We start from the raw sequence: 24,653 nt of genomic DNA on the forward strand, positions 1-24,653 counted from the left end.
ACCTATCCTCCATGAACGTATCTAATTCATATTTGAACCCAGTTATTCTTTTGGCCTTCACACCAACCCCAGGCAATCAGATCCACAGGTTGACTGTGAGTTGTGTACAGAAGTATTTCCTTATGTTTGTTTTAAACCTGCTGCCTATTAATTTCATTGCATGACCCGTGGTTCTTATGTTCTATAGGGTAAACAAGACTTCCTTATTCATTGTCTGTCTCCACTCCATTTGTGATTTTACAGACCTCTCTCATATTCCCCGCCTTAGTCATCTCTTTTCTAAGATGACAGCTAAGGTGTCTTTCCTCGCTAATGAGCTAATTACTATTGGCTTTAATAGGAGTGGAATCAAGCCCTTAGAGTCCCATAAATATGTTTATTGGGAGATAATTATCTGGGTTGAAAATCAGATCAGGTCACAGTTTTCAACCATGTCATTTTGTGAATGGGTATCCTATGTATCCAAAGAACACCCTCCTCCACCAGTCCCCAGCCTCAGAGGTGGGGAGACTGTCTGGGCCAGCAGTGGAAAGAAAACCTTTGGCCCCTTTAAGGATTGCTCCCCTCTCCTCTCTTTGCAGGCACTCAGCCTTCTTGTGGGTCAGAGTGGGGCCCTGTAGCTGATCCTTTGGACTAAAGGGTGCAGGATAAACCTGCATACCAAAACAAGATCTTCCCCTACCTGGAGACATCATTCTGCATGAGAAGAAAAGCTCCACCCCTTCCCACTCCCTTGAGATTTTGGTGGGCATCATGCTAGTCACCTTTTTGACAAGGAATCTTTCCTGCACTGCCAGATAGGTGTGGGCAATGTGGATTTTTTTTTTTAATTTCCTCTCAGCAGCCCAGGGTCTCAATGGGTAGATTTGACAGTAAAATGCATTTGTTGCATTAGCAGGTGTCCGGTGCAGACATTCATTTGACTGGGGCAGCTTCCTGATAAAGCACAGTTGGAAACAGATTAGGAAGAGGCATCTCCCAGAGAAGATGGGGAAAGGTGGTATGGACTCCTAATGTCCACAGCAGTGAAAAGACAAAACCCCTTCCTCACCCTCATATGAGAAGAGGGTGATGGTGGGGTCCCAGCAACAGTGATGGAACCTGTTTAATGCTGTGGAGGGGTGGCATAATTCCCAACATTTTCAGTGGCTGAAGTGGGATGGGACCTGTCCCCAAGGGGGTTGGGGACCAAAGTGGGGCTCAAGTCCTACCCTCAGTAGGGAAGGGGGTGGGCCAAACCTGAGCAGCACTGTGTTCCCATGCACCAGGGGCCAGGTCACAATGCCTGGAGGGGAGAGCTGAGCCCAGCCAGCCTCACAGAGCCACTTCAACTGGGACAGGGGGTTTCAGGGGTCAAAGTAGGACAATTCCACAAGCTTGGGACTGTTGGGAAGTATGGGGCTGATACCAGCCCTCCGCTAGGTGTTACAGATTGTAAGGGAAGGGTGACCTGCCCTGGAATAGTTCCCAGATACGTTACTTAATAAAGTTGCAGCCCAGTTAAAGCACATTCTTGGTGTCTTGTCTGTCTTCCCTCAGTGTCTGAGACAATAATTCCGATATCTATGTCCTGCAATACAGAACATTGCCACTAATTGTCTGTCTAAATAATATATGTGGGCTGATTGTAGTTTGTTGTCTTCCTCTGAGAACAGCATTCTTGAAAATGGAGTGAATACTATTACTGAGACATTATAGTCAATTGATTTCCTAGTGATATAATAATTAGAAAGCAGACAATTTTTAGTTTACCTAAAAAACTTTATTAACAATGTAAAATGCTTAATAGTTTACAGTCTGAGCTAATTCTGGCATGCTCTATAAGAGTGAACACTAAGTTGATGTGCTGACACCATGCTTCAACTTTTAATGGAAACAAAGTATTTACTGCTTTATGCTAAAGGATAATTGTATATTGTACTACACCATCTTTTAACTCCGTTGCCCCTTTCTTCCAAAACTTGAAGTAGACACCATTGGTTTAAAAGGAAATTAATTAATTTCTATGTACTGTACAGTATGTAGATATTATGATTACTTTGTATTTACAAATATGAATATTTTTCATATATGATTTTGAGTATAATAAATTAAGAGATTTTACTGTGAAGTTCTTTGCTAAATTGAGATTATAGTGGAAGACTAAATATGAACGAGAGCATAAAAAGCAATAGGAGAGTTTGTGCATGTTCTGTTACAATAGTTTTGTTTTTAATATTAGAAGTTCAACATGTTTTGATGTTTGAAATAGTTTTCTATGTTTAAAGATTGTTTACAATATTTGATCATATTCTATTAATGTGATCCTAGTAAGAGTTATAGTCATAGTTTTGTACTGTACACAATTTCTTTTGTGGTTTGTATAATAAAAAAGCTTTAGGATGAGCTAGTAACCATAATTCCTGCATCTAGTCACTGAATGGTTTAAAGTAGACATGTGGAATGTCATTACAAAATCTTAAAAAAAAAACAAAACCCCAAACCATAATTATGTTAAATCTGTTCCCTTTCTGGTTCTTGAGAGCAACAACTTTGAACTGTAAAACTCCTTTTTGAAAAGGGCAGGGGGAGAAGGAATAGGGCAGTGTAGAAAACGCCATATAATCAAGAGCAGTAAGGTTTATCCTTTCAAAGGTCAAATACTATTGGTTTCATGAAAGTTATGGTTTTCTTGGTGTTTCTGTACTGAATTTTTTAGCTTGAGACAAGGCAGCACAGTCCAAAGAATCTTCGCTTCGGCCTTCTCACTAATGGATAAGGAGTCAGGTTTAGGAGACTACTATCATCTGTAATGAAAGAAGTACAAAATGTAATACAATTAGGCATATCAAAAATAAACTGCTTACTTATTTGTATACCAGTGGCACCTGGGAGCCTCAGTAGAGGACCAGGGCCCCATTGTACTTGGCACAGTACAAACTCAGGCTAAAAAGATGTTTTTTTCCCCAAAGAGTTTACAATCTAAATGCTCTAAAGAGCATGTCTGTACACTGTGAATTACAATTAAGGCTAAGATTATGTCACAGAGGTTGCAGAAGTCATGGAATCTATGACTTCCAGTGATCTCCATGACATTGGGGCCCCAGCCGCTGACCAGCTGCTGCCTGCAGCAGGGGACCCTGCAGCAGCCCAGCCTCCCTAGGGAAGTGGGGGACCCTCTCACAGCTGCCCAGCAGCTGCGGGTGATGAGACCCCTGCAACTGACCAGCTGCTGCCACTGGAAGCAACCCCTGAGCTTCCCAGCGGCTCTGTCACCGTGAGCAGCTGCCCCCTGCTCCCACAGCTCCCAGCTGGCAGCAGCAGAGGAACCCCAGAGCTGCTCAGTGGCCACAGACAGGGGAGGCCTCAGCTGCTTCCAGCTGCTGGTCACAGCGGCAAAGGGAGCCCAGAGCTGCTCAGTGGCCAGGGGCCCCCCACAACTCCCCAGCTGCCACCACTGGCAGGAGCCCCCTACAGCTCCCCTGCTGTTGTGGGTGGCAGGGGACCCCCCTCCCCCCTGCAGTTCCCAGCCCCACAGGGCGGTAGGGGGACCCCTCCCAGTCATTTTGTCACCATTTTGTCAGGGAAGTTTTTAGTAAAAAAGTCAAGGACAGATCACGGCTTCCATGATTTTTTGTATATTGCTCGTGACCTGTCCATGACTTTTACTAAAAATATCCCTGACAAAATCATAGCTTTAATTATGATGATGCAGCTCTGTAGTAACTCTGTTGTATGCCAATTTTATTCCAGGAATGTAGTTTTGTTTTATATATTGAGTCTTAAAATCCTAATTACAGAGTTATGGCCATTGCTCCATAACAACATACAGTGTTTCATAATATCAGTTCTGGATAACTAAAAAAGATAGAGGAAGAAAGACAAAAATCCTGGCAGCTGGCTTAGTGGTTCAATCACTGAACTTGAGATCAGAGGGGTAGCCTTGTTAGTCTGTATCTACAAAAACAACGAGGAGTCTGGTGGCACCTTAAAGTCTAGCAGATTTATTTGGGCATAAGCTTTTGTGGGTAAAAAAACCCACTTCTTCAGACGCAAATTGAGAGGAATTACCCTTTCATCTCTGGAGACAGGGCAAAATTTTCAAACTTGGTTGCCTAAAGTTAAGGTCCTAAATCTATATTTAGGAACCTAAATGAAAGCTATTTTTATATGGATTCAAGATCCGAACATTAGGCAATATTCCTTGATAATCCAAGCTTTTCCTTGATAAGATAAATGACCTATTCCCCCATCCACCCAGCATTTTTATATTTGTTTGTAAAAATAACTTTGTTTCACAGCTCTAAGAAAAACATGAATAATAAATGCTTGCTAATTATGAAAAGAGTTTTAAGAAAAGTGTTTCCAAAATTGGAAAAACATAATGCTACATTTAGACACTGGGTTTCAGGACTGACTTTGACCAGACTGATACAGAGTCATGCCCTGATCACATAAGGACTTAAGCAATTGAAATGGGAGGACACTTAAGTCCAAAATGTAGGTGCCACTGAGATTCTCAAAACTCCTGCCACATTGCTGCCTAAACCTGGAGGCATCTAACATCCCTCAGAGCTTAAATTTCTGCCATTAAAGTGCCCTATGTTTCTATTTCTGGGCCCATGCGCTACCGCTTCAGTCCTGACAGCTTGTGTCTGGCTTGCTCCTAACCCCTACTCCTTAAACCAGGTGAGATAAGTTGGGGAATGGCTATTCAATGGCTATTAGTCAGGATGGGCAGGGATGGTGTCCTAGCCTCTGTTTGCCAGAAGCTGGGAATGGGTGACGGGGGGGGTGGGGTGGATTACTTGATGATAACCTGTTCTGTTCATTCCCTCTGGGGCACCTGGCATTGGCCACTATCAGAAGACAGGATACTGAGCTAGATGGATCTTTGGTCTGACCCAGTAAGACATTCATAAGAAGAGCCAATCTGCCCTATGGGGGCTGGTGTGATATGAGCAGACCTAACTCCACACAAAATTGCCTGGAGTAGAGAAGAAGCAGCAGCTTTCCTTATAACCTTTCGCCCATTGGTTAGGGTACTCACTCAGAACATGGGAGACCCCAGTTCAATTCCCCCCTCTGCATGATGTAGAGAAGGGATTTGAACCTGAGTGTCCCACCTCACAGATGAGGGTGCTAGCCATTGCACTATGGGATACTTTGATATGGTGCGCTCCTGTTGAAAGCTGTTCCATGGTATATAAATAAATACACATTGGACCAGACAGAAAGAATGACTCTTTGGTTCAGTGGTTAGGACATTCACTTGTCTTCTCCACATCAGGCACATGGGAGAATTGAACTAGTGCTCCCTACCTCCTGGGTTAGTTCCCTAACTACTAGGCTAAAGGTTCCAAGAAAGGTCACTCCTGCTGCCCTCTCCTTTCTACCCCCTCTCCTGGCTGTTTTGTGTGGAGCTAGGTGTGTGCCATTGTTGTTCTTGTAAGAGATCAGGTTTTTTTGCATTTAGTCTACTTTTGCTTTGCTTTTTGCTACTGACAGGGGGTGCCACATGAAGGCAGTAAACTTGCTCCCCAAGCTGGACAATCAGCACCAGAAGGGAGATGAAAATGACCATCTTTCCCATTGATGCCTCCACTCTACAAGAGAATCTAACACGTTAAGTAAATTGAGGAGCCTGTTGCTGCATCTGCACCCTTGTCCACTTGACTGTAGATCCTGGACCAGGCTTGACAGGCTACTCTCAGGATCATACAGAGTTGCCATTGTTGGGCACCAGCATGGCCTGGTTTCCTCTCCAGATTGTGATGGTGGGGCAGTGCTGCAGACAATAACTCATCTGTTGAAAGAATGCCTATCTCGACATCTGGAGGGCTGCTTACCATGCCTCACCTCCCTGGATACAGAGTCTATCCCCTGGTTACCGTACCTGGACATCGAGCTCTGATGTCTGCATACGAGGGGATTCTTGCAAGAAACTCCTTAGGCACCTGTCTCCAGGAGAAGTTTCACAGCTTTGAATCCCAAGTGGAGATAGGCGCCTCCCTCCATCACATACTTAGGTGTCTACCTCACTGAATGGGGTAACGCTTAAGACACACCTCTTCTTTGGCATCTTCAATTGGCTAGCTTGGGTGGCTCCCCACCTAGCATGCTGGCTTTTGTGGCTCCCTCTCTTAGGTGTCTAAATCTCCCCAGGCATTGCATAGGGAGCCTGGTTGCCTACTCAGGGTTTGTGGATTCTCCTGGGTGGCAAGGCACCTAAAAGTTAAACTAGTTGTTACAGTGCCTAAGCCCCTTTTGGGGTCTGAGTGCATAATGGAGATGTCCTGGGAGGGAAGGGGATAGGTTGCTGTCCAAAATATTCCTGGACACCCTGGTAGGTGATCCAAAGGGCAGCACTGATATCCACCTCAGAAGAGAATGATCATATTACACGTTAGTTGCAGGGAGAGTGCTGCATATGCAGCTGTAATAACAAGGGTAAGAAATGGACTTTGTCTTGCATGTATGATTCCTTTGAGAGAATACATTCTCTTTCTTCTTAAATTTCACCCACTGCACATGCACAGTAAATGTAGGTATCTGAACACTTCTTCAGTCAGTCTGCAAGCAAAGCTGCAAGTTTAGTAGCATTATACTAAGCTTGAAAAGACTAGTGATTGTGAGCCCACCCTGACCTCAGTGAATTCAGCAGCAAAACTCTAACTGATTTCACTGAAAGCAGACTTGGGTCCTGTAAGGATTTATTCATTGAACACTATCAAATCATCTCACAACTTTTTTTTTTAAACTATGCTCTTAATTTCACATCTAATCATTAAAGTTATTAGCTCGTACCCTGGTAATTAACTAAATCTCCTCCTTTTGGGTTCTCTCTCCCTTATTTTTCCTCTTTGATGAATTCAAAATGCAGTTTTAATTAAAGATCTTAGAATACTTTGAAGATGTAAAGTCCTGTATCAGCACTATCGCCCCCTCTTGAGACCTCAGTTCCCAAAAGTGGGCAGTAAGCTCTGAACATAGCTGGTGTATATTTGTGAGAGCGGCAAAAGACCCGTTTGTACCTCCTTGATCTTGGAGCTGGCCCCCAGCATAGTTTAGAGCAGCCTCTGGGCTACTTAAAAGTATGTCTGCCTGATACACAGCCCTAAAAGCCTCTGGTGCATTTACCAGAGGTCTTCAGGCCATTTATGCAGAGCGTAAGGAGAATCTGAATGAGCTCTCCCCTGTGATGAACTGGGGGAAAAGACTTCAGGAGCAGACCATATTTGCACAGACATGCCTACTCTGCCTACATGTGCAGCAGATGGAGCTGCTTTGCCAAAACGATCAATTTTGGTTGGTTTGGGGTTACAAATCACTCAAGGATTTGAATGCAGGGGTAATGAAGATGAAGTGTTAACCTTATTGCATGAGTAAAAGGCAGCAGAACTGTGCTTACCATGTGACCCCCCTGATTGAGGGGGTTACCCTAAACTGAACCTCACTTGCTAAGCAGGGGGTAGGGATGCCACATCCCCATGAAGATGAGAAAGTGGAGATGGTGCTTCTATGTGGTGGTGTGGATGCTGCCAAGAATCTAGTATTTAATGATATAGCTGATTGGTCTCAATTGAGAGTCCTTGTTTCTGGCTGGTAATTCCTAGAGATATTATTGCTGAACAGGTCTAGGGGCTAAGCCTTAGACATTTATTGCGCATAGGGAAACACAGTAGAGAAACTGAATTGGCTGTGAGGTTCCCCATTAAGAGCTGGGTTAAGTGGCAGAACCTCAGAACGTGACATTGTGGGTGCAGCAGAGGTGGCAGAAAGAGAATAACAGCTATGAGCCAGTTGCAAGCAGCAGCAGAGGCATTGCTCAATGTCTCCTGCCCCCAGGGGTGAGAGATGAACCATGTGAACGTACCTCTGAAGTCTGGGTCTTCGCTAACCAAGGACAGCCAATGGTGAGTAGGGTACAGTGGCATCTGAGGGGAGTGGTGTGTTAAGGGACATTTGTTTGTTGGACTTTCACACCAACAAGGGAGAAACTGAGGCCAAGGACACTGCCCAACACACTGTGGGGTGGATGTTTGCCTACGATCATATGCTTTTGATTTGTGGTTCTGGTGTTTTTCCAAGTTAACGTTGGGTCCCCTTTTAATAAAAGTTTTGTTTTCTTTTACACAGACTCAGTGCTTGCAAATGGAGAAGGATTGCCTTTGAGGTGGGGGTGTTTAGTTTTCCCAGATGACTGTAGGGACTTGAGCCGGTTTTATTTTGTAGTGGTAAGAGAAATCCCTAGACATTGAACCTGGCCCTTGTTGCTGCCGACTCCACCTGTCAGAAGGATTACCAGAGCAATATAAAGGGGCCAGAATGCAGAGGAAGGATTCCCCCCTGGAACTCTGAACTGTCTTCCTCTGTTCTGCACTGAGTTCAATTTTCTCCTCTTTCGCAGCCTAGGTCTTTCCTTTGCTATGTTCCCCTTCTTCTTTCTCTTTGTGCCCCATTCCAGACTTTGTGCCTTTTTACCATCTGTCCTGTTTACCTGGAATGGCCTCCTATATAATGCACAAAGAGATTTTTCTCCCCTCCTTCCAAACTCTTTGCAATCCCCTCCATTCCATGAAACTTCAGGAGTGCAATGTGTTCTTCCCATTCTAGGTTTCTCTCACAACTGCTGTCCTTCAGACTGTTAGCTCCTTGGGACAAGGACCTGTTATGCTTAGCACACTTTATTTCTTGTATGCTGCCATGTAAACTGACATCATTATGGAAATACTAATATAATATATTATAAAGAATACACCTAGCTTTTAATTTTTTAGGACAAATTGGAGAGAGTCTAGAGACCATCCCCTGACAGGTATCTGTCCAGCCCATTTTTAAAAACCTCTAAAGATGGGGATTCCACAACCCCCCTTGGAAGCCTATTCCAAAACTCAAATACCCTTACTGTTATAAAGTTCTTCCTAATATCTAACCTAAATCTCCTTTGCTACAGATTAAGCCAATTACTACTTGTTCTGCCTTCAGTGGACATGGCACAAATGATCACAGTCCTCTTTATAGCAGCCCTTAACATATTTAAAGACTATTATCAGGTCCCCCCCTCAGTCTTTTTTTCTCAAAACTAATTATGCCCATTTTTTTTCCTAACCTTTTCCCACAAGTCAGGTTTTATAAACTTTTTTCATTTTTGTTGCTCTCCTTTGGACTCTCTCTGGTTTATCTTAATCTTTCCTGAAGTGTGGCTCCCAGAATTGGACACAGAACTCCAGCTGAGGCCTCACCATTGCTGAGTAGAGCAGATCAATTACCGCCCATGTCTTACATCCAACACTCCCAGAATGCTATTAAACTTTTTCATAGCTGCATCACATTGTTGACTAGTATTCAATTTGTGATCCATTATTACCCCAGATCCTTTTTCAGAAGTACTACCAATAGCCATTTACTCTCCATTTTTGTAGCTGTGCATTTTCCTTCCTAAGTGAAGAACTTTGTACTGGTCTGTACTGAATTTCATCTTGTTGAATTTAGACCAGTTCTCCAATTTGTCATGGTCATTTTTATTTCTAATCTTTCCCTCCTAAGTGCCTGCAACCCCTCTGAACTTCTTGCCATTTGCAAATTTTATAATAAAATTTTATTATGCCACTTCACTTCCTCCAGTGCAGCTCTGCTCAGCAGAGACATAATTTATCTCTTAATTTCCAAAATATACTAGCTTTAGAGGATTCTGGACTAACCCTATTGAGTGAAATCCTTGCCCTATGGATGTCATTGGGAGTTCTGTCATTGACATCAGTGGGGCCAGGACTTACCCAGAATAATTTTTTTAAATAATATCTAGAAAAAATGTAGATTTTTCTGATATAAACTGAGCCAAAACACGTGAATGCCTTAATTTACATTAGATACAGAAAAAGCAAGACTCACCTTGATTTTTCAATGGTAAAGGCATAGTCTCCCTGAGTTTGCTTAAAAGGTTTTTCATTTCTCTCATGTCTCTGTGGAAATTAAAAGTAAAATAGATAGGTTATTTAAAGTCTCCATACTATTTTCTGCTTCTGGGGGTTGTAGGAATAGTACAATACACTGAAATAATGAAAGATAATAAACTCAAAGTGAGACTAACAAGCTCTTTTGGCTCTATCTAATGGACAAGTAGTTGGCTCCAAGATAAAAGCCAGTCTAATTCTTTATTTTTGTTATAAGAGGAATATGCCCTTAGATTTAATGAGGAGCTAGAGGGTTGATTTGATTGTGATTGGCAGCTTTCTGGTTCAAATTTATCCTAGGATGATGACATAATTACCACTTCCTGGATGTTGAGTGGTCTTTATAAAATGAGTTGGAGGGCTCAGTCCAATTCCTAGTGGAGAGATGCACCATACGTAGCACAACTGGCATTTATTAGCACCAGTGTTGGCTGCACTATCCTTTTGCCCCAGATGGCGAACACTTAGACTGTAAATTCTTTGAGACAGTGACTGTGTTTTGTATCTTGGACTGTACCAAGCACAAAGGCAGTGTTTAAAAAGTAATAAATAAATGACTGTAGGGACCACACGTGCTGTATCAGTTCCCATTTTGTGGATGAAGAGAACATTTCATCCAGCCTGTCAACTTGACCCCTCTCAAGTGCATGGGATTTGCCCAAAATGTTAAAGGGGACTAAATAATCCCCCGATATTATAATAGGTTTCCCCTCTCCCATAGCGAGGTTACAGCTACGTGTGTGTGTGTGTGTGTGTGTGTGTGTGTGTGTGTGTGTGTGTGTGTGTTTTGAAAGCGTGTCATGGTTTGTAAAGAGAAACTGTGTGACGGCTCAGGCTGCACCAAAGGGTTTTTGGTTTGAAAGACGGTGTGATCTTGCCTCATTCATTTGGATACCCCGATACTATAATATGGTTCCTGAACAGAGCAGTGCAACCGTTTTTCCCATTGTTCAGTTTTATTCAGCTCCTCTTTTAATAGAACAGAATTTGGTTATATACAAGGAAATATGGTAGCCCTCAGGCTCTCAGTGGTAACTCACACAAAGCCTTAGATAATAGATCAGTTTTAGTAAGAACGGAAATGGCCACCAGGGTTATCTCTTACTTTTTTTTTTTTTTAAAGGGCCATAAAAGCTTCAGCTTGCATCTGGATAGCCAGAGGATTAAAGGAGTTCAGTTTGGTATATACTTGTTTGTTTCCACACATTCAGAATTATTGGCAGGCACAACTGATGATGTCAATTGGATGTCAAAATATCTGACTTGCAAGTGCACAAATGGAGATCAGGTGATTTGGAATACAAAAGCAGAGGCCTGGTTAAAACTGGAATGAAAATCAATCTTATTATCTCTGTTCTGCAAGTAGAACCATTTATCTCTGTAGTTTCTTCATGCTTTGACAGTGTCATCCAGTGGTACTCAGCTAAATATTTCATTCCTGGCCCACCACTGTACCCACTGATTTAGAAGTTACTGTCATGTATGTTAAGTTCTGAAGAAATGTTAAAATGCCTTTTTAATGTACTGATACAAGTAACAATGTTGATTGCCTGTGTGGAAAAGGCTGAATAAAGCATTAGGCCTAAATACCAGTATTTAGGAATAAAGGCAACGCATACCTTTCAGTGTTTTCAATATCGGTGGAAACCTGCCATGAATGCTGTTGAATATCTATTGGTGAAGATGATGTGTCTTCTAAAATAGGTACTTCTGAACTCTCCTCCTTTTTATTGTCTAGGATCTTGGGTGTTGCACACGGCTCTTTTCCTTTAAAATGTTAAGACAAAACAAAACATATCCCTGTTATTTAAACACAGTTTATACAAAGGCTGAAATATGGTGGTTTGGACCTGATCATGCACAGCACCAATGCAGAGAGTTATGAACCCAAACTCCACGTGAAAAGCAAGCAGGACAGGGAATGGATGGCAACTTGTCCATCTGCTAATGAGAGCTCTGCTGCTTGGCATAAGTAATGCAGTGGCCAAGCAGCACAGCGGGAGTGAGGTTAAAGAGAGGAGTGTGGAGCTAAACATTTTGCTTCACTGTGTAAAATCTGTGTCAGGGGCCAAAGGGCAACATGGAACAAAAACCAGTGAACTGTGGTGCATCTACTGAAAACGACTTCAAAAACTCTCACATCAATGGACAGCACAATGCACATATCCTAGTTAGTAGTAGTATGCTGTGCTGAAAAAGTAGGACAAAATATGAGGTTCTGTACTTGACAAGTTTTAATAGCACTACACACCTGTCAACATTCACAACCCAAAATACAGCAGATTCCAAATCTGCACCAAGTTTGTGATTCATACTTACTACAAGGAAATAAAAGGAGGTGTTAGAGCTGAGTGGTTGAGGGCTGCTGCCAGATTCTAAGGACATTTGTGTGGGAGAGAAGGAGGTGTTGGGCCTGGACCATGGTGATGGTGACTGCAAAGGAATTAGGGTTGATGGGCTTAGCTGGTGCCCTGACAAGGTTCTAGTCCATGGCCCTTGGGCAATTCCTCTGTGGTAGGGTGACTAGATGTCCTGATTTTATAGGGACAGTCCCAATACTTGGGGCTTTGTTTTATATAGGTGCCTATTACCCGCCACCCCCTGTCCTGATTTTTCACACTTACTATCTGGTCACTCTACTCTGTGGCAACCAGTGTAGCCCTGGCACCAGGCATCTGATGGGATGGATTTCTTTTGAGTGTGCCATTTGAACTGAAAATTTCAGAGTTGGGTTCCAGACACCTTCCTTAGAGGTTCAAGTTTGTTTACCTTTCTGGATGGACCTCATGAATTTGCCCAAACAATATATGACCAAAAAGTTCATATTAAGCAAGGTTTATTACAAATAGAGAGAAATTAATATTAAAAACAAAATCTGTGGTCTGAATGCCTATCTAATCTTTAAACTTGGCCAGAAATCACCTAGCTAAACCTACACTGTAATTACACAGATAAGAAGAAATTGCTTATTTCCATCATCCAGCTTCTCAGGTCATCAGAGCTGTTTGCATGTTCTCAGCCTGACAGTCTGCTAGAGATCCTGGGAATCAAACTTCCATTTTTTTTTAAACCTCTCACTCACCTCAGGTATCCTTGGCCACAGGGAACAGCTCCACTTCTCATCTCTCATGGAGTATCCTTTTGAACTCCAGACTAAAGTGCTGCTCCATCTCTGTCTCCCCTCCTCACCTGCCACTTAACAAGAGTCAATCAAACCCTCCTCCTAGGTGATCTCCTTCTGTGCTTTAGCTTTAGTATCACCTCTTCCCAATTATACATCACAGTTAGAACATAAGAACAGCCATATTGGGTCAGACCAATGGTCCATCTAACCCAGCATCCTGTCTTTGATAGTGGCCAATGCCAGGTGCTTCAGAGGGAATGACAAGAACAGGGCAATTTATCAAGTGATCCATCTCTCCTTATCCAATGCCAGCTTCTGGCAGTCAGAGACTTTAGGACACCCAGAGCATGGGGTTGCATCCATGACCACCTTGGCTATTGGCCGTTGATAGACCTATTCTTCATGAAATTATTTAATTCATTTTTAAAATCCTGTTATAGTTTAATCTTTCACAACATCCCCGGCAACAAGCCCCACAGGTTGGCTGTGTCAAGTACTTCCTTTAGTTTGTTTTTAAACCTGCTGCCTATTAATTTCATTGGGTGACCCCTGGTTTTTGTGTTATATGAAGGGGTAGTAAATAAGACTTCCTTATTCATTTTTTTCACACCAGTCATGATTTTATAAACCTCTCTCATATGCCCCCTTAGTTGTCTCTTTCCAAGCTGAAAAGTTCCAGTCTTTTTAATCTCTCCTCATATGGAAACTTCCATACCTTAAATCATTTTTGCTGCCCTTCTCTGTACTTTTTCCATTTCTAATATATATATTTTTGAGATGGGGTGGCCAGAACTTCACACAGTATTCAAGGTGTGGGCATACCATGGATTTATATAGTGGCATTACGTTATTTACTTATCATCTATCCTTTTCCTATTGGATCCTAACATTATTAGCCTTTTTTCTTTTTGACTGCTGCTGCACATTGAGCAGATGTTTTCAGAGAACGGTCCACAATGCCTCCAAGATCTTTTTTGAGTGGTAACAGCTAATTTAGACTCCATTATTTTGTATGTACAGTTACCCAATATGCATTACTCTGCATTGATCAGTCTTGAATTTCCTCTGCCATTTTGTTACCCAGTCACGCAGTTTTGTGAGATTCTGTTATAACTCTTCACAGTCTGCTTTGGACTTAACTGTCTTGAGTAATTTTATATCATCTGCAAATTTTGCCATCTCGCTGTTTACCCATTTTTCCAGATCATTTGTCATTGTCTTATCATAGACCTCAGTGTGAAACCTTAATTGCTTATCTGTCTGGTCATCTTGACTATTTTACTCGGTGTACTGGAAAGAGCAGTGAGTTATACCAGTCTATTATACAATACACAACTTTCATGTCACACACTTATCACCTTCCTATGAAATAGGATTGCTCTTGAAAGCGATCCAACTTGTCACTGGTGCTATAGAAATACAAAGTAGTGTTATAATTTGGTGCTGATTAATTTTACCGTTACTTTAAAGTGCTATGGTTTTAAAAAAGGATTGTGTGTGTGTGGTTGTTGTTGTCAGCACAAAGGCAGTCTTGTAGAGTTTTGGCAGTATTAATGATACCAAGCTCTCTTTGGCTGGAAGGAGCTGTTCACTAGTAATATTGTTGGATCATAACCAATTCATGAAGACCTCCTTGAAACTCAGGGTGCCAGCTGAATCACTTGGAAAAATAACTGGGAGTCTGTTAATAATAAAGGCTCTGTAGAACGTCTTGGTTAAAGGCTTAAACCTGTGAGTTAGGCCCTGAGGTCTACCCCCAAATCCAGCATAGCCTTGGAATATGGTGGAGGCTCTATATTGGCCACTCCTTCCCAACTCCTGTTCCCTGGTACCATGACCCTATGATGCAATGCCAGGGACTCCCTTGGCGGTGGCTGCCCCTGGATCTCTGAAGAATGAGTGGGTATCTCAATGGAAACAATAATGAGGAAAAAACAGTAAAAACTGTTATATTTTCTAGGGACTTTCCATAGGGCTAGAGTGGGGATCATATGCTCCCCTTCCAAACCTGCCTTTGACCCATTCTCTCCTCTTTGCCAAGGAGAGTTCGTTGTATTAAAGTGCTTATTTCTCCTCACATGTATTGTACTTCTCTTTTCTCTCACAGTTTGTCCTTCTTTCTCATGCCAGTTTTCAAATAGAGCAGTGGTTTTCAACCTTTTTTCATTTGCGGACCCCTAAAAATTTTCAAATAGAGGTGCGGAAATCTTAGACGTAGCCTGAGGATCCCAGGTTGAAAACCACTGAAATAGGGTAATGGTAATGAGATCATAGCACATCAGTTAAGTAATCCATCCTTCCAGTGCTCCTAAAACTTGAAGTGAAATAAAGTTTACACAGAAAAAGACATCATGATTTGAGTGAGGTTTTTAAATCTAAATTATAAACTATCAAAGGCTTTTATGTACTATTTTAAGATATTTGTTATTAATACAAAATGCATGATGGAAAAACAACATTGCCAGGATTGTTCAATGTGTAAGGCTCTTGTACTGTGCATGGTACACACTTACCTGTAATTTAGAGTTTTTATTACTGTGATGCACATACAATACAGTAACTAGATCACTCTGAATTTACATCACAGAAGCTTTGTGGTGTATTTGCTCCATGATGCATGCACACAATTCTTGCAGTAGGCTCAATTCTTTCCTTTTTAATCCAAATATCTATTCTATGGTATTTCTTGAAGTGCCTAGCAGACTAGTATCATAAGACCATGTCTACACCTCTTCAGATGCTTCGCCTGTACTATTCCCCCGGGGCCCACTGCAATCTTTCACACCACTGAGCGACGTATTTATACCGATTCAATTTCCTAGTGTAGAACTGGCCTCAGAGTACCTTTCCCAGATCTGAAGACTAGCTCGGTGTAGCTCAAAAGCTTGTCTCTCTCATCAACAGAAGTTGGTCCATATTACCTCATGCACCTTGTCTCACTAATATCCTGGGAGCAACAACATTGCGAACAACAAATATTTGTGACAGAATTCACTGACATTTGACAAAGTGTTATAATTTAATGATAATGATTGGTTTAATTACTGGTGGATCAATATTCATTTACAAACAGCCATTACTCCAAATGATCTGACTGGAGTGTCCCAGAAGCAAACTATTTCTACAGCACCTTCTAGTGGTTAACTGACTAACTCGAGATCTGCTCACACTTGGCAGAAATTATTACAAAGCATCATTTGCAGGGTCAATAAAACATGCAGAGAGATTAGTAAAATGAGGGTTTTTTTATTTACAGGAAGCTGATGTGAATTTTGTAAATGCTGCAGAGCAGTTCCTAAGCTAGCCCTGAGTATCTCCACATTACTTAGCTTCCCACTAAACCATCATTAAAACATGTTCTCGTGCCTGAGGCCAGGGTTTGACAGTATTCCCTGAGGTCTTTAGAGAGTTATCTTTATAAGGAGCATATAATGCTTGTTCCTGTGTTTCTTACTAAATCAGCTCGCAAAGAAATCCCAGCTCACTGCTTTAGGGCTATTATTTATATCAGAGCAGTAGCCAGAGATTCCAGCCAAGAGTAGAACCCACATTGTGGTATAATGCTACACATTTGCCCCAAAGAGCTTGCAGTCTAAATAGACAAAGATGTGGCTGATCAAACAGAAATTAAGTGACTTGACCAAAGTTACACAGCAAGTCCATGAGAGAGGTAGGAATAGGACCCAGGACTCCTGACCCAATCCAGTGCTTTATTTGCTAGATGGTGCTGCCTTCAAAGGCATTAACCTGTTCAACTTGGTGAGTTATATGGCTAAATTCATGACTCTTCAGTGATTTTCTTAAAAAATTCTTTTTCATAAAGAAACTAAGAATATAAAATACGAAAAGGTCTTAGAGCTTGTATATGTTGCCCAAACCCACACATTTCACAGGATCGCCAATAAAATCATGCATCTTTATGACTTGACAAAACTGCAAGACTGCACAATACAAAACCAGACAATATTACACAGACATAGCATGTTGGGGTGGGAGCAACAACAATAATAAAAAAAGACATAGACAAGTAGCCCCCCCCCAAAAAAAAAGGGGGAAGGTGGAGCCTGGGGGAGGGAAGCGGGAGGGGAAAAAGCAGAACGAACAGGTAGAATGGAAGTCTGGCATTATTGAGCTATTTCCGCAATTCTTATCCAAATGTATCAAGAAACAGGGTTCAAATTCTTTGAACTCATATAATTTTTCTCTATGTTGATGAGCTATTTTTTTCTTTTGCTGCCAACTCAGACAGATCTGAATACCCCTGCTCTATTCTGGGTATAAGCCTACTCTTCCATTTTTCTAAAATCATGTATTTGGTAATCACTGAAGCCCTCAAGAACCAGCATAGTAGATACATAACCTAAGATATAATTTTCAGCTGAGGTTTAATTGCTGAAGCCAAGCATTGTTTTCATTCATGTCCACCTCTTTCAACAGCTGCCTGTTGGACAGTCCCATAATATGTATCGGGGAGTTCTTTTTCTTTATTACAGTGGCAACAAACATTAGAGGACAGGACTCCCCTCTTGTACAACCTGTGTGGTGTCCAATATATATTAAATAGAATCTTTTGCTGTATCAAGTGTAGCCTCAGATCTACAGAAGCATTTTTAACATTCTGTAACATGTGCTGCCACTGGGGCTCCTTTAAGGGCTGTGTGAAGTCCCCTTTCCACTCTTTCACAAAGAACTCCAAACCACTGGAGTTCCTCTTCATTAGTAGAGCATACATAGTGGGGAAGTTTATGAAGCGTTTCCAAGGTTACCAGTAGTTCTAGGGGTATGTTTACACTGGCAGTGGCAGTGAGCCTCACAGCCAGGTGGACAAACTCAGGATCACAGGGCTCAGATCACCATGCTAAACCTAGCTGTGTAGATAGCACATTGGGCTTCAAAGTGAGAGCTGCAACTTCAATCACCTCCTTAGTCTTCAGAGCCCAAAGTCTAGGCCAAGCCATAACATCTACCCCCATACGTGTGTAGACATACTCTGGCAGTCCTACAGCATCTGGACCAAATTGATATGTTAGTAAGTGTCTTAGTTGTAAGTACTGCCACTCTGCTGAGATCAGGTTACCATGTTGCTTCAGTGTTAGAAATAAGACAAAGCCCTCATCCTTGACTAATTAGGAAATCCATATGATGCCCTTGCTCAGTCAATTCGTATAAATTACAGTTTCCCCTCTGCCCCCAGTTTGCCAATCTGGGCTACCCCAGAGAGGTCCTTTTGCATGACACTGAAGATGAATTTGGCACCTCTTAGCTATGATAGCCACCACCAAATATTGTTTTGAATTAGTAAGAGGAAGGCTGGAATAGTGTTTTCTGGCTTGGATATATACAAAAGGGCCTTGTCTGTTATAACATCAATTTATACTCCATGGAACCAACCCGAATGCCTCAGGGTTGAGGATGAACTGGATGAACCGATATACCTACTGCTGAGGCTCAAGAGCCAAATCAAAAAGGGGCAACAGTGGGCACCCTTTCTGAGTAACCTGGAAGAGGCTGATGATATCTAAGGTCACATTGTTGGTTGTGATGGGAGAAGTTGGGAAAGAATATAATCATTGAATCCAGGAAATAAAGATTTTTCCAAATATAAATTTTTGTAAGGTATAAAAAAATGCCTCCATCCACTCTATCTAAAGCCTTTTCTGCATTTAAAGCTTATATGGCTTAGGATTCGGGGTCATCACATTTCACTAGTATTACATTAATAAGTTGTCAAAGGTCATCAGAGCCATGATAGCTTCTGAAAAATCTCATTTGATTTGGTGTACAATAGAACCCCAAACCTCCAATCCCATTTCCAGAACTTTTACCAATATGTTGACATCACTATTAAGTGAAATTGGCTTATAATTGGAACATAGTGTAGTGTCTCTTCCTGGTTTAGTAATAACTGATATTAGGGCTTCCCTCAGCATAGGGGGAAGGGTGCACTCTGGCAGTGACTCATGAAACATCTTAAGCATCTCGTCAGGCAGGAGGTCAAGGAAGAGTCTATAGAATTTGGTAGAAAAGCCATCTGGCCTGGGGGCTTTGCTTGCTTTCTTATTCTTAATGGCCTTAATTAACTCATCCTCTGTTAGTGGTGTGTCAAGTTTTCTACACTGAGCTGCAGTAATGTAGTAGTTTAAAATAATTGAGCCAAAGCACCTGTGGGGGACTCTGTGTGCAACTTGTACAGATCTTCATAGAAATTAATGATATTAATAAAGAGTTCTTTAGGTGATGTACATAATTTACCATGGTTATCATGGAAGACCATGATTCTACATGCAGAGTTATTTTGTCTTGGGTGGTACACCAGCAGCTTGTCAAGTTTTCCACCCAATTCACAGAAGTTCTGCCTGATTAGAAATAGGGCAAATTGAGCCTGCGCTGAGTACATCTTACTGAGTTCAGATCTACAATTAATTGGGGATTTAAGCAAATCTGGATATGGCTATGGCTTAAGACAAATCAAGCTCTTTTACTTTTTTCTCCTATTTTCTGTCTCTCTTCTTGGTTGATGCAAAACTTATAATTCTATCTCTCAAACAGGCCTTGAGCATCTCTCACATTAACCTGCTAGAAGATGTTGAAGGTTGGTTTGTCTCCAGGAATAGGCCAACTTCCCCTTTTCAATAAATATTTTGAAATGAGGATCTAATGAATGTGAAGAATTAAATCTCCATTTACCTGGCTGTTTCTCACCCAGGTCTGTTGCTATTTGAAGAATTACAGGGGCATGAACAGGTCAGCAATTTTATTAATGGAGGAGTCAGCTACAGAATTAACCATGTCACTGGAGAGCAAATCAATCTATAAGAGGATAGGACCCATGCACTGGAGAAAAGTATGAATAGTTCCTATTCATTGGAAGTATAAGTCTCCAGACATCACATGGATCTTTAAAGTGCAACTCCAGAGTCATTCTAGTTTTGCTGGTTTATGCCCCTGAGGCCAAGATTTGTCCATAAAAGGATAATTAAAATCCCCAGCAATCACAGTAGGAATATGGGATTCTCCATATAACTTAGTAAAAAACCTATGAAAGGTTTCAGGATCATCAAGCTTAGGCGCATTAATATAAGCAGTGACTAGGTGACTTTAAGAATTAAAAATCTGCCCTGAACGTCTGAAATTCACTCAGAAACTGTTCTTGCTAGTGCTTTATGGAAGAGGTTGGCTCCGCCTCTGGATCTGGATGAGAAACCACAAGATGCTGCTTTTCCTACCCAGTCATGCTCTAATTTAGCAGCCTCATTTATGGTCAAGTGTGTCTCCTTCAAAAGCAGTGTCTTCATTTGCTTTCATTAAAAATGAGTACACGTTTGTTCTTTTTCATTGGAGTGTTGAGTCCCTTCACATTCTAGGAAACAGAATTAAGATTCAGGGCCATTTGGCTATGTTAAGAATTATTTTTGTATGAGTACTCTTACAAATGGAGGTGATGGAATGTTTGTATTATTTGCTCTATTACATCCCATCCTACTCCCCATACAGAAACCCATGAGGGGGGAAGTCTATGGATGAAATGTCTCAGATGCTTATTCTAGATATTTTGGATTACCTTGCCAGATGCTTGCCACTTGCCAGACTTCCAGGGAATAGGAAGGAGAGGGCTCCGGAGAGGGGGAGGGAAGAGCACAAAAAGACAAGTTAAAGCAAAAACATAAAAACACAAAACATACATATTACCACTATTACTTATTACCAAGCATAGTAGAGCACAATGTATTTGCAACAATTTTCCAACATCTAACACTATAAACAAAACCAACCAATTCAGTAGAGGCGGACTGGGAAGACACACCATCCAGGCAAGAGGCTCCACCAATATCCACTATTTAAATTATTATTTTTAACAGGCATCCTATTATTCCCATTCCACAAATTAGTACCTATATTATAAGGCAATAGAAAGGGAGCGAACACTGCACAAATGTAATGTTTCTTAATCTGATATGTCAAGGATATTCTTATCCCCTAATTTGTAATCTTTTCAGTTTGCTGAACCAGACACCAGAGTATGGGTAATAGAGCTTGCTGCACTGAATGAGACACTGTATATTTTGAGGATCACTTTTTCATGGCCACATTGACTCTCCTCTTTTTAGTTTACAACCAAACATTCAGTTTCCCTTCCCCACATTAAGTAAACATACTGCTAACGGGAGAAATCTAACTACTCCCACAAACTGTAAATAACTGCACCAAAGAATACAACAAATACTTCAACTGAACAAGTGACTCGTCTATATTAATTTTATACTTCATGTTCATGTACATGGAGTTGAACTTATAGAAGGCGGGGGTAGTGGCAACAAGGGGAAAGAGACTGGGGAAATAGTGGGGTGGAGCGAAGACATTGGGGACAGAAAGTTAGTAGACTAGGGAAAAGGAGGGTGAGAGGGAGCAGGGTGAGAGGGAGGAAGTAGTAGGTGATAGGGAGGGCAGAAATCACTGTCCACGTAGCTCAGCAACCTCCACTGATCTTCTCCTCTGCTCCGTTGTTCCACAGGGGGTACAATTACATTGCTCAGGCCTGTGCAGCTTTCCATGATGTCTTGCAGGGAGGAGAGCTGTCTCTCAGATTTCCAGCCCAAGCTGCTGGGCTTTGAGGACCCCAGCAGTAAGGATACAGCAGGGTCTCCCACTGGCACCAATTTTCAAAACTGGCATTGGAGCCCTCAAATTTGTACAGAGCAACAAGAAGCTGCACTGCCCCCTCGTGATCTCTTTGGTGTACATCAGTGCTCAGGTAACACATAGGCCTTGAATGATCACAAAGCAATAGTTCATTCATGTTGATGTTCATTTAGGGATGTTGTCAAATCAGGACCAGCTCCAGGCACCAGTGCAGCCAGCAGGTGCATGGGGCGGCCAATGGGAAAGGGTGGAATGTCCGGGTCTTCGACAGCAATTCGGCGGCGGGTCCCTCAGAATGAAGACTGTGGCAGTAGAGCTGCCGCCGATGTGCTTGTCATAACATTTTTCCCAGATTTGGACCTTAGCGTCCAAAATATGGGTGTTAGCATGAAAACCTCCAAGCTTAGTTACCAGCTTGGACCTGGTAAAGCTGCCACCACCCAAAAAATTAGAGTGTTTTGGGGCACTCTGGTCCCCCCAAAAATCTTCCCTGGGGACCCCAAGACCCAAATTCCTTGAGTCTCACAACAAAGGGGAATAAACCATTTCCCTTCCCCCCTCCAGGTGTTCCCTCCCTGGGTTCCTGGAGAGATATACAGAAGCAAGCTCCGTGAATCTAAACAGAGGGATTCCACCCTCCCTATTTCCAGTCCTGGAAACACAAGTACTTCCCTCTTCACCCAGAGGGTATGCAAAGTCAGGCTTGTAAATCTAACACACACAGATTTCCCCCTGACTTCTTCCTCCCACCAATTCCCTGGTGAGCTACAGACTCAATTCCCTGGAGTTCCCCACTAAAGAAAAACTCCAACAGGTCTTAAAAAGAAAGCTTTATGTAAAAAGAAAGAAAAATACATAAAAATGGTCTCTCTGTATTAAGGTGACAAATACAGAGTCAGTTGCTTAAAAGAAATATGAATAAACAGCCTTATTCAAAAAGAACACACTTCAAAACACTCCAGCAACTACACACATGTAAATACAAAAGAAAAAAACCCTATAAATCACTATTTTATCTTTTGTACTTACAACTGGGAAACAGAAGATTAGAAAAGCAGGAGGCAGAAAAATCCTCTCATAGCCGAGAGAATACAGGCAGAAGACCAAGAACAAAGGACTCACACACAAACTTCCCTCCACCCAGATTTGAAAAAGTCTTGTTTCCTGATTGGTCCTCTGGTCAGGTGTTTCAGGTTACTCCTTTCCAGGTAAAAGAACATTAACCCTTAGCTATCTGTTTATGACAATGCTGCTTTAAAAAATTTTTTCCCCGAAGCTTGGGGTGGCAAAAACCCTGGAGCCAGCCCTGTGTCAAATGTTTCACTGATTCCCCAGCACAAATGCAGAAGCAAAGGTACTTAATATTGTGAATACGCAATTTAAATCTACCCTTTCCTCAGTCAGCTCATGCCTATGAGATCAATTTGGGATGAGGTGTTTCCTTAACTCCTCTGCTTCACATTTAGCCATTTGATGAGACTTGATATGCACATCCCAAAAGTTAATAAAGTATCAGCTTGAAGCGGGAGAGAGAGAGAAACAAAATAAGTGAATGAAGCATGGTAACTGGAGAAGTCCATAAGTGCAGGTAGGGCAGACATAACAACTGGGAAGTAAACTTGGTATAAAACAGAAGAGGTACTCAATTCAGTGCAGGCTATTTAAAAAACTTTCTGCTGCTCGTGGCTTTTGGAACAGATGCATTTCCTTACTAGCCTTGACATGAAACTGAGCTGGAAACTTTATAAAATATTTGTGCACCCAGTGCTTGGCAAGTTCCCTTGCTCTTCTAAAGCTGATCTCTGCTTAACCGGGTCTTTTTGCAAAGTCTTGAATAATCATTATCTCATTTTGTGGCATCCCCCAAAATAGTTCTTTTTCCCACAAGCTAGCTGCATTATGTCTTCTTTTACAGTAAATCTGATAAATATGACAATCAGTGCATGAGGTTTGGCATCTGAGGCTGACTTAGGAGCCAGGGATCTATGTGCTCTCTCTAAATCAAATTTAAAATCAGATGGCAGACTGAGCACTTCTGAAAGAAGCCAGGAAACAAATTCTAGGGGGTTGCCTTTCTCTGCTCACTCAGATACTCCTATAATTCTCAAATTATTGCATTAAGACCTTCCCTCAATATCTGCCACTTTAGATTTAAGAGATGATAACTTGGTGAGGCTTCTCTGCACCTGGACTGAGCTCTCTTGTAATCTTCCATTTTCTCCCTTCTGCTTCATTCACCTGTCCTGCCAACACTCGCAGAGAAGAGTTAATCGAGGTGTTGTGACCTGGATATCTACTGTGCCTGCAGCAACTTTCTTCACCACAGCCATCATACACTCAGTGCCCTCAGCAGCAGCTATCTTGTCCAGGGGCTGGGAGACCTGCATTCTCCTTGTTTTTCAGCTACTTATAGAGCTTCCAGTAGACAAATCTTTGCCTGCTGACATTCCAGAGATTTTTTGAGTACCTGTTCCTTTACTGGGGGGTCGATTGTGGTGCTGTACTCCAGATGGAAATGGATATTAGTGGCTGGCTCTGGAGTTCAAGGAATCTGCTCCTCCACACTACAGAGAACCCTCCGAAGTCATGTATTTTTTTTTCTAATTGATACTTAATAGTTTCCAGCTTTTCCTTCCCTCCAGGACAAAGGATTTGCATTGGAAAGATATTTGGAGCAGGCAAAAGGGAAGATAACTAGACACTGCTAAGACAGTACAAATGGCACAGACCACCTTAACTCTGGTAAATTTCCCAATTTCTGAGTTCCTGACTTTGGCACCTTAATAATGGTCTTTAGACATAACTTTTTGTGTGTACTACAGAAATAAACTGACAAACCCCTTCCCTCAGCGTACTTGCTGCATAGCAAAACTGGACATATTTTTGGCAGCTGGCGTCGCTGTGACTGTGTGTGTTATAGCTATACAAAGAAGTAATGGATACTGGTGTCTGTC

The 24,653-nt window shown here is 41.9% G+C and overlaps 1 protein-coding gene across 2 annotated transcripts in view; it reads right to left on the reverse strand.

Moving 5' to 3' along the window:
* Positions 1–1,408: 1,408 nt before the first annotated feature.
* Positions 1,409–24,653, reverse strand: part of RGS7BP (regulator of G protein signaling 7 binding protein) — an 80,647-nt gene continuing 57,402 nt past the window's right edge. For both annotated transcript variants that reach the window (XM_030567503.1, XM_030567502.1), the window contains exons 4-6: positions 11,555–11,702; positions 9,874–9,944; positions 1,409–2,786 (exon numbers count right to left, since the gene is read on the reverse strand). In XM_030567503.1, coding sequence (XP_030423363.1) covers positions 2,695–2,786; positions 9,874–9,944; positions 11,555–11,702 — 311 coding nt within the window. In that variant the 3' untranslated portion in view covers positions 1,409–2,694. The remainder of the gene's footprint in view (positions 2,787–9,873; positions 9,945–11,554; positions 11,703–24,653) is intronic.

The sequence above is a fragment of the Gopherus evgoodei genome, chromosome 6, assembly GCF_007399415.2.
Source record: "Gopherus evgoodei ecotype Sinaloan lineage chromosome 6, rGopEvg1_v1.p, whole genome shotgun sequence".
NCBI classification, from domain to species: domain Eukaryota; kingdom Metazoa; phylum Chordata; order Testudines; family Testudinidae; genus Gopherus; species Gopherus evgoodei.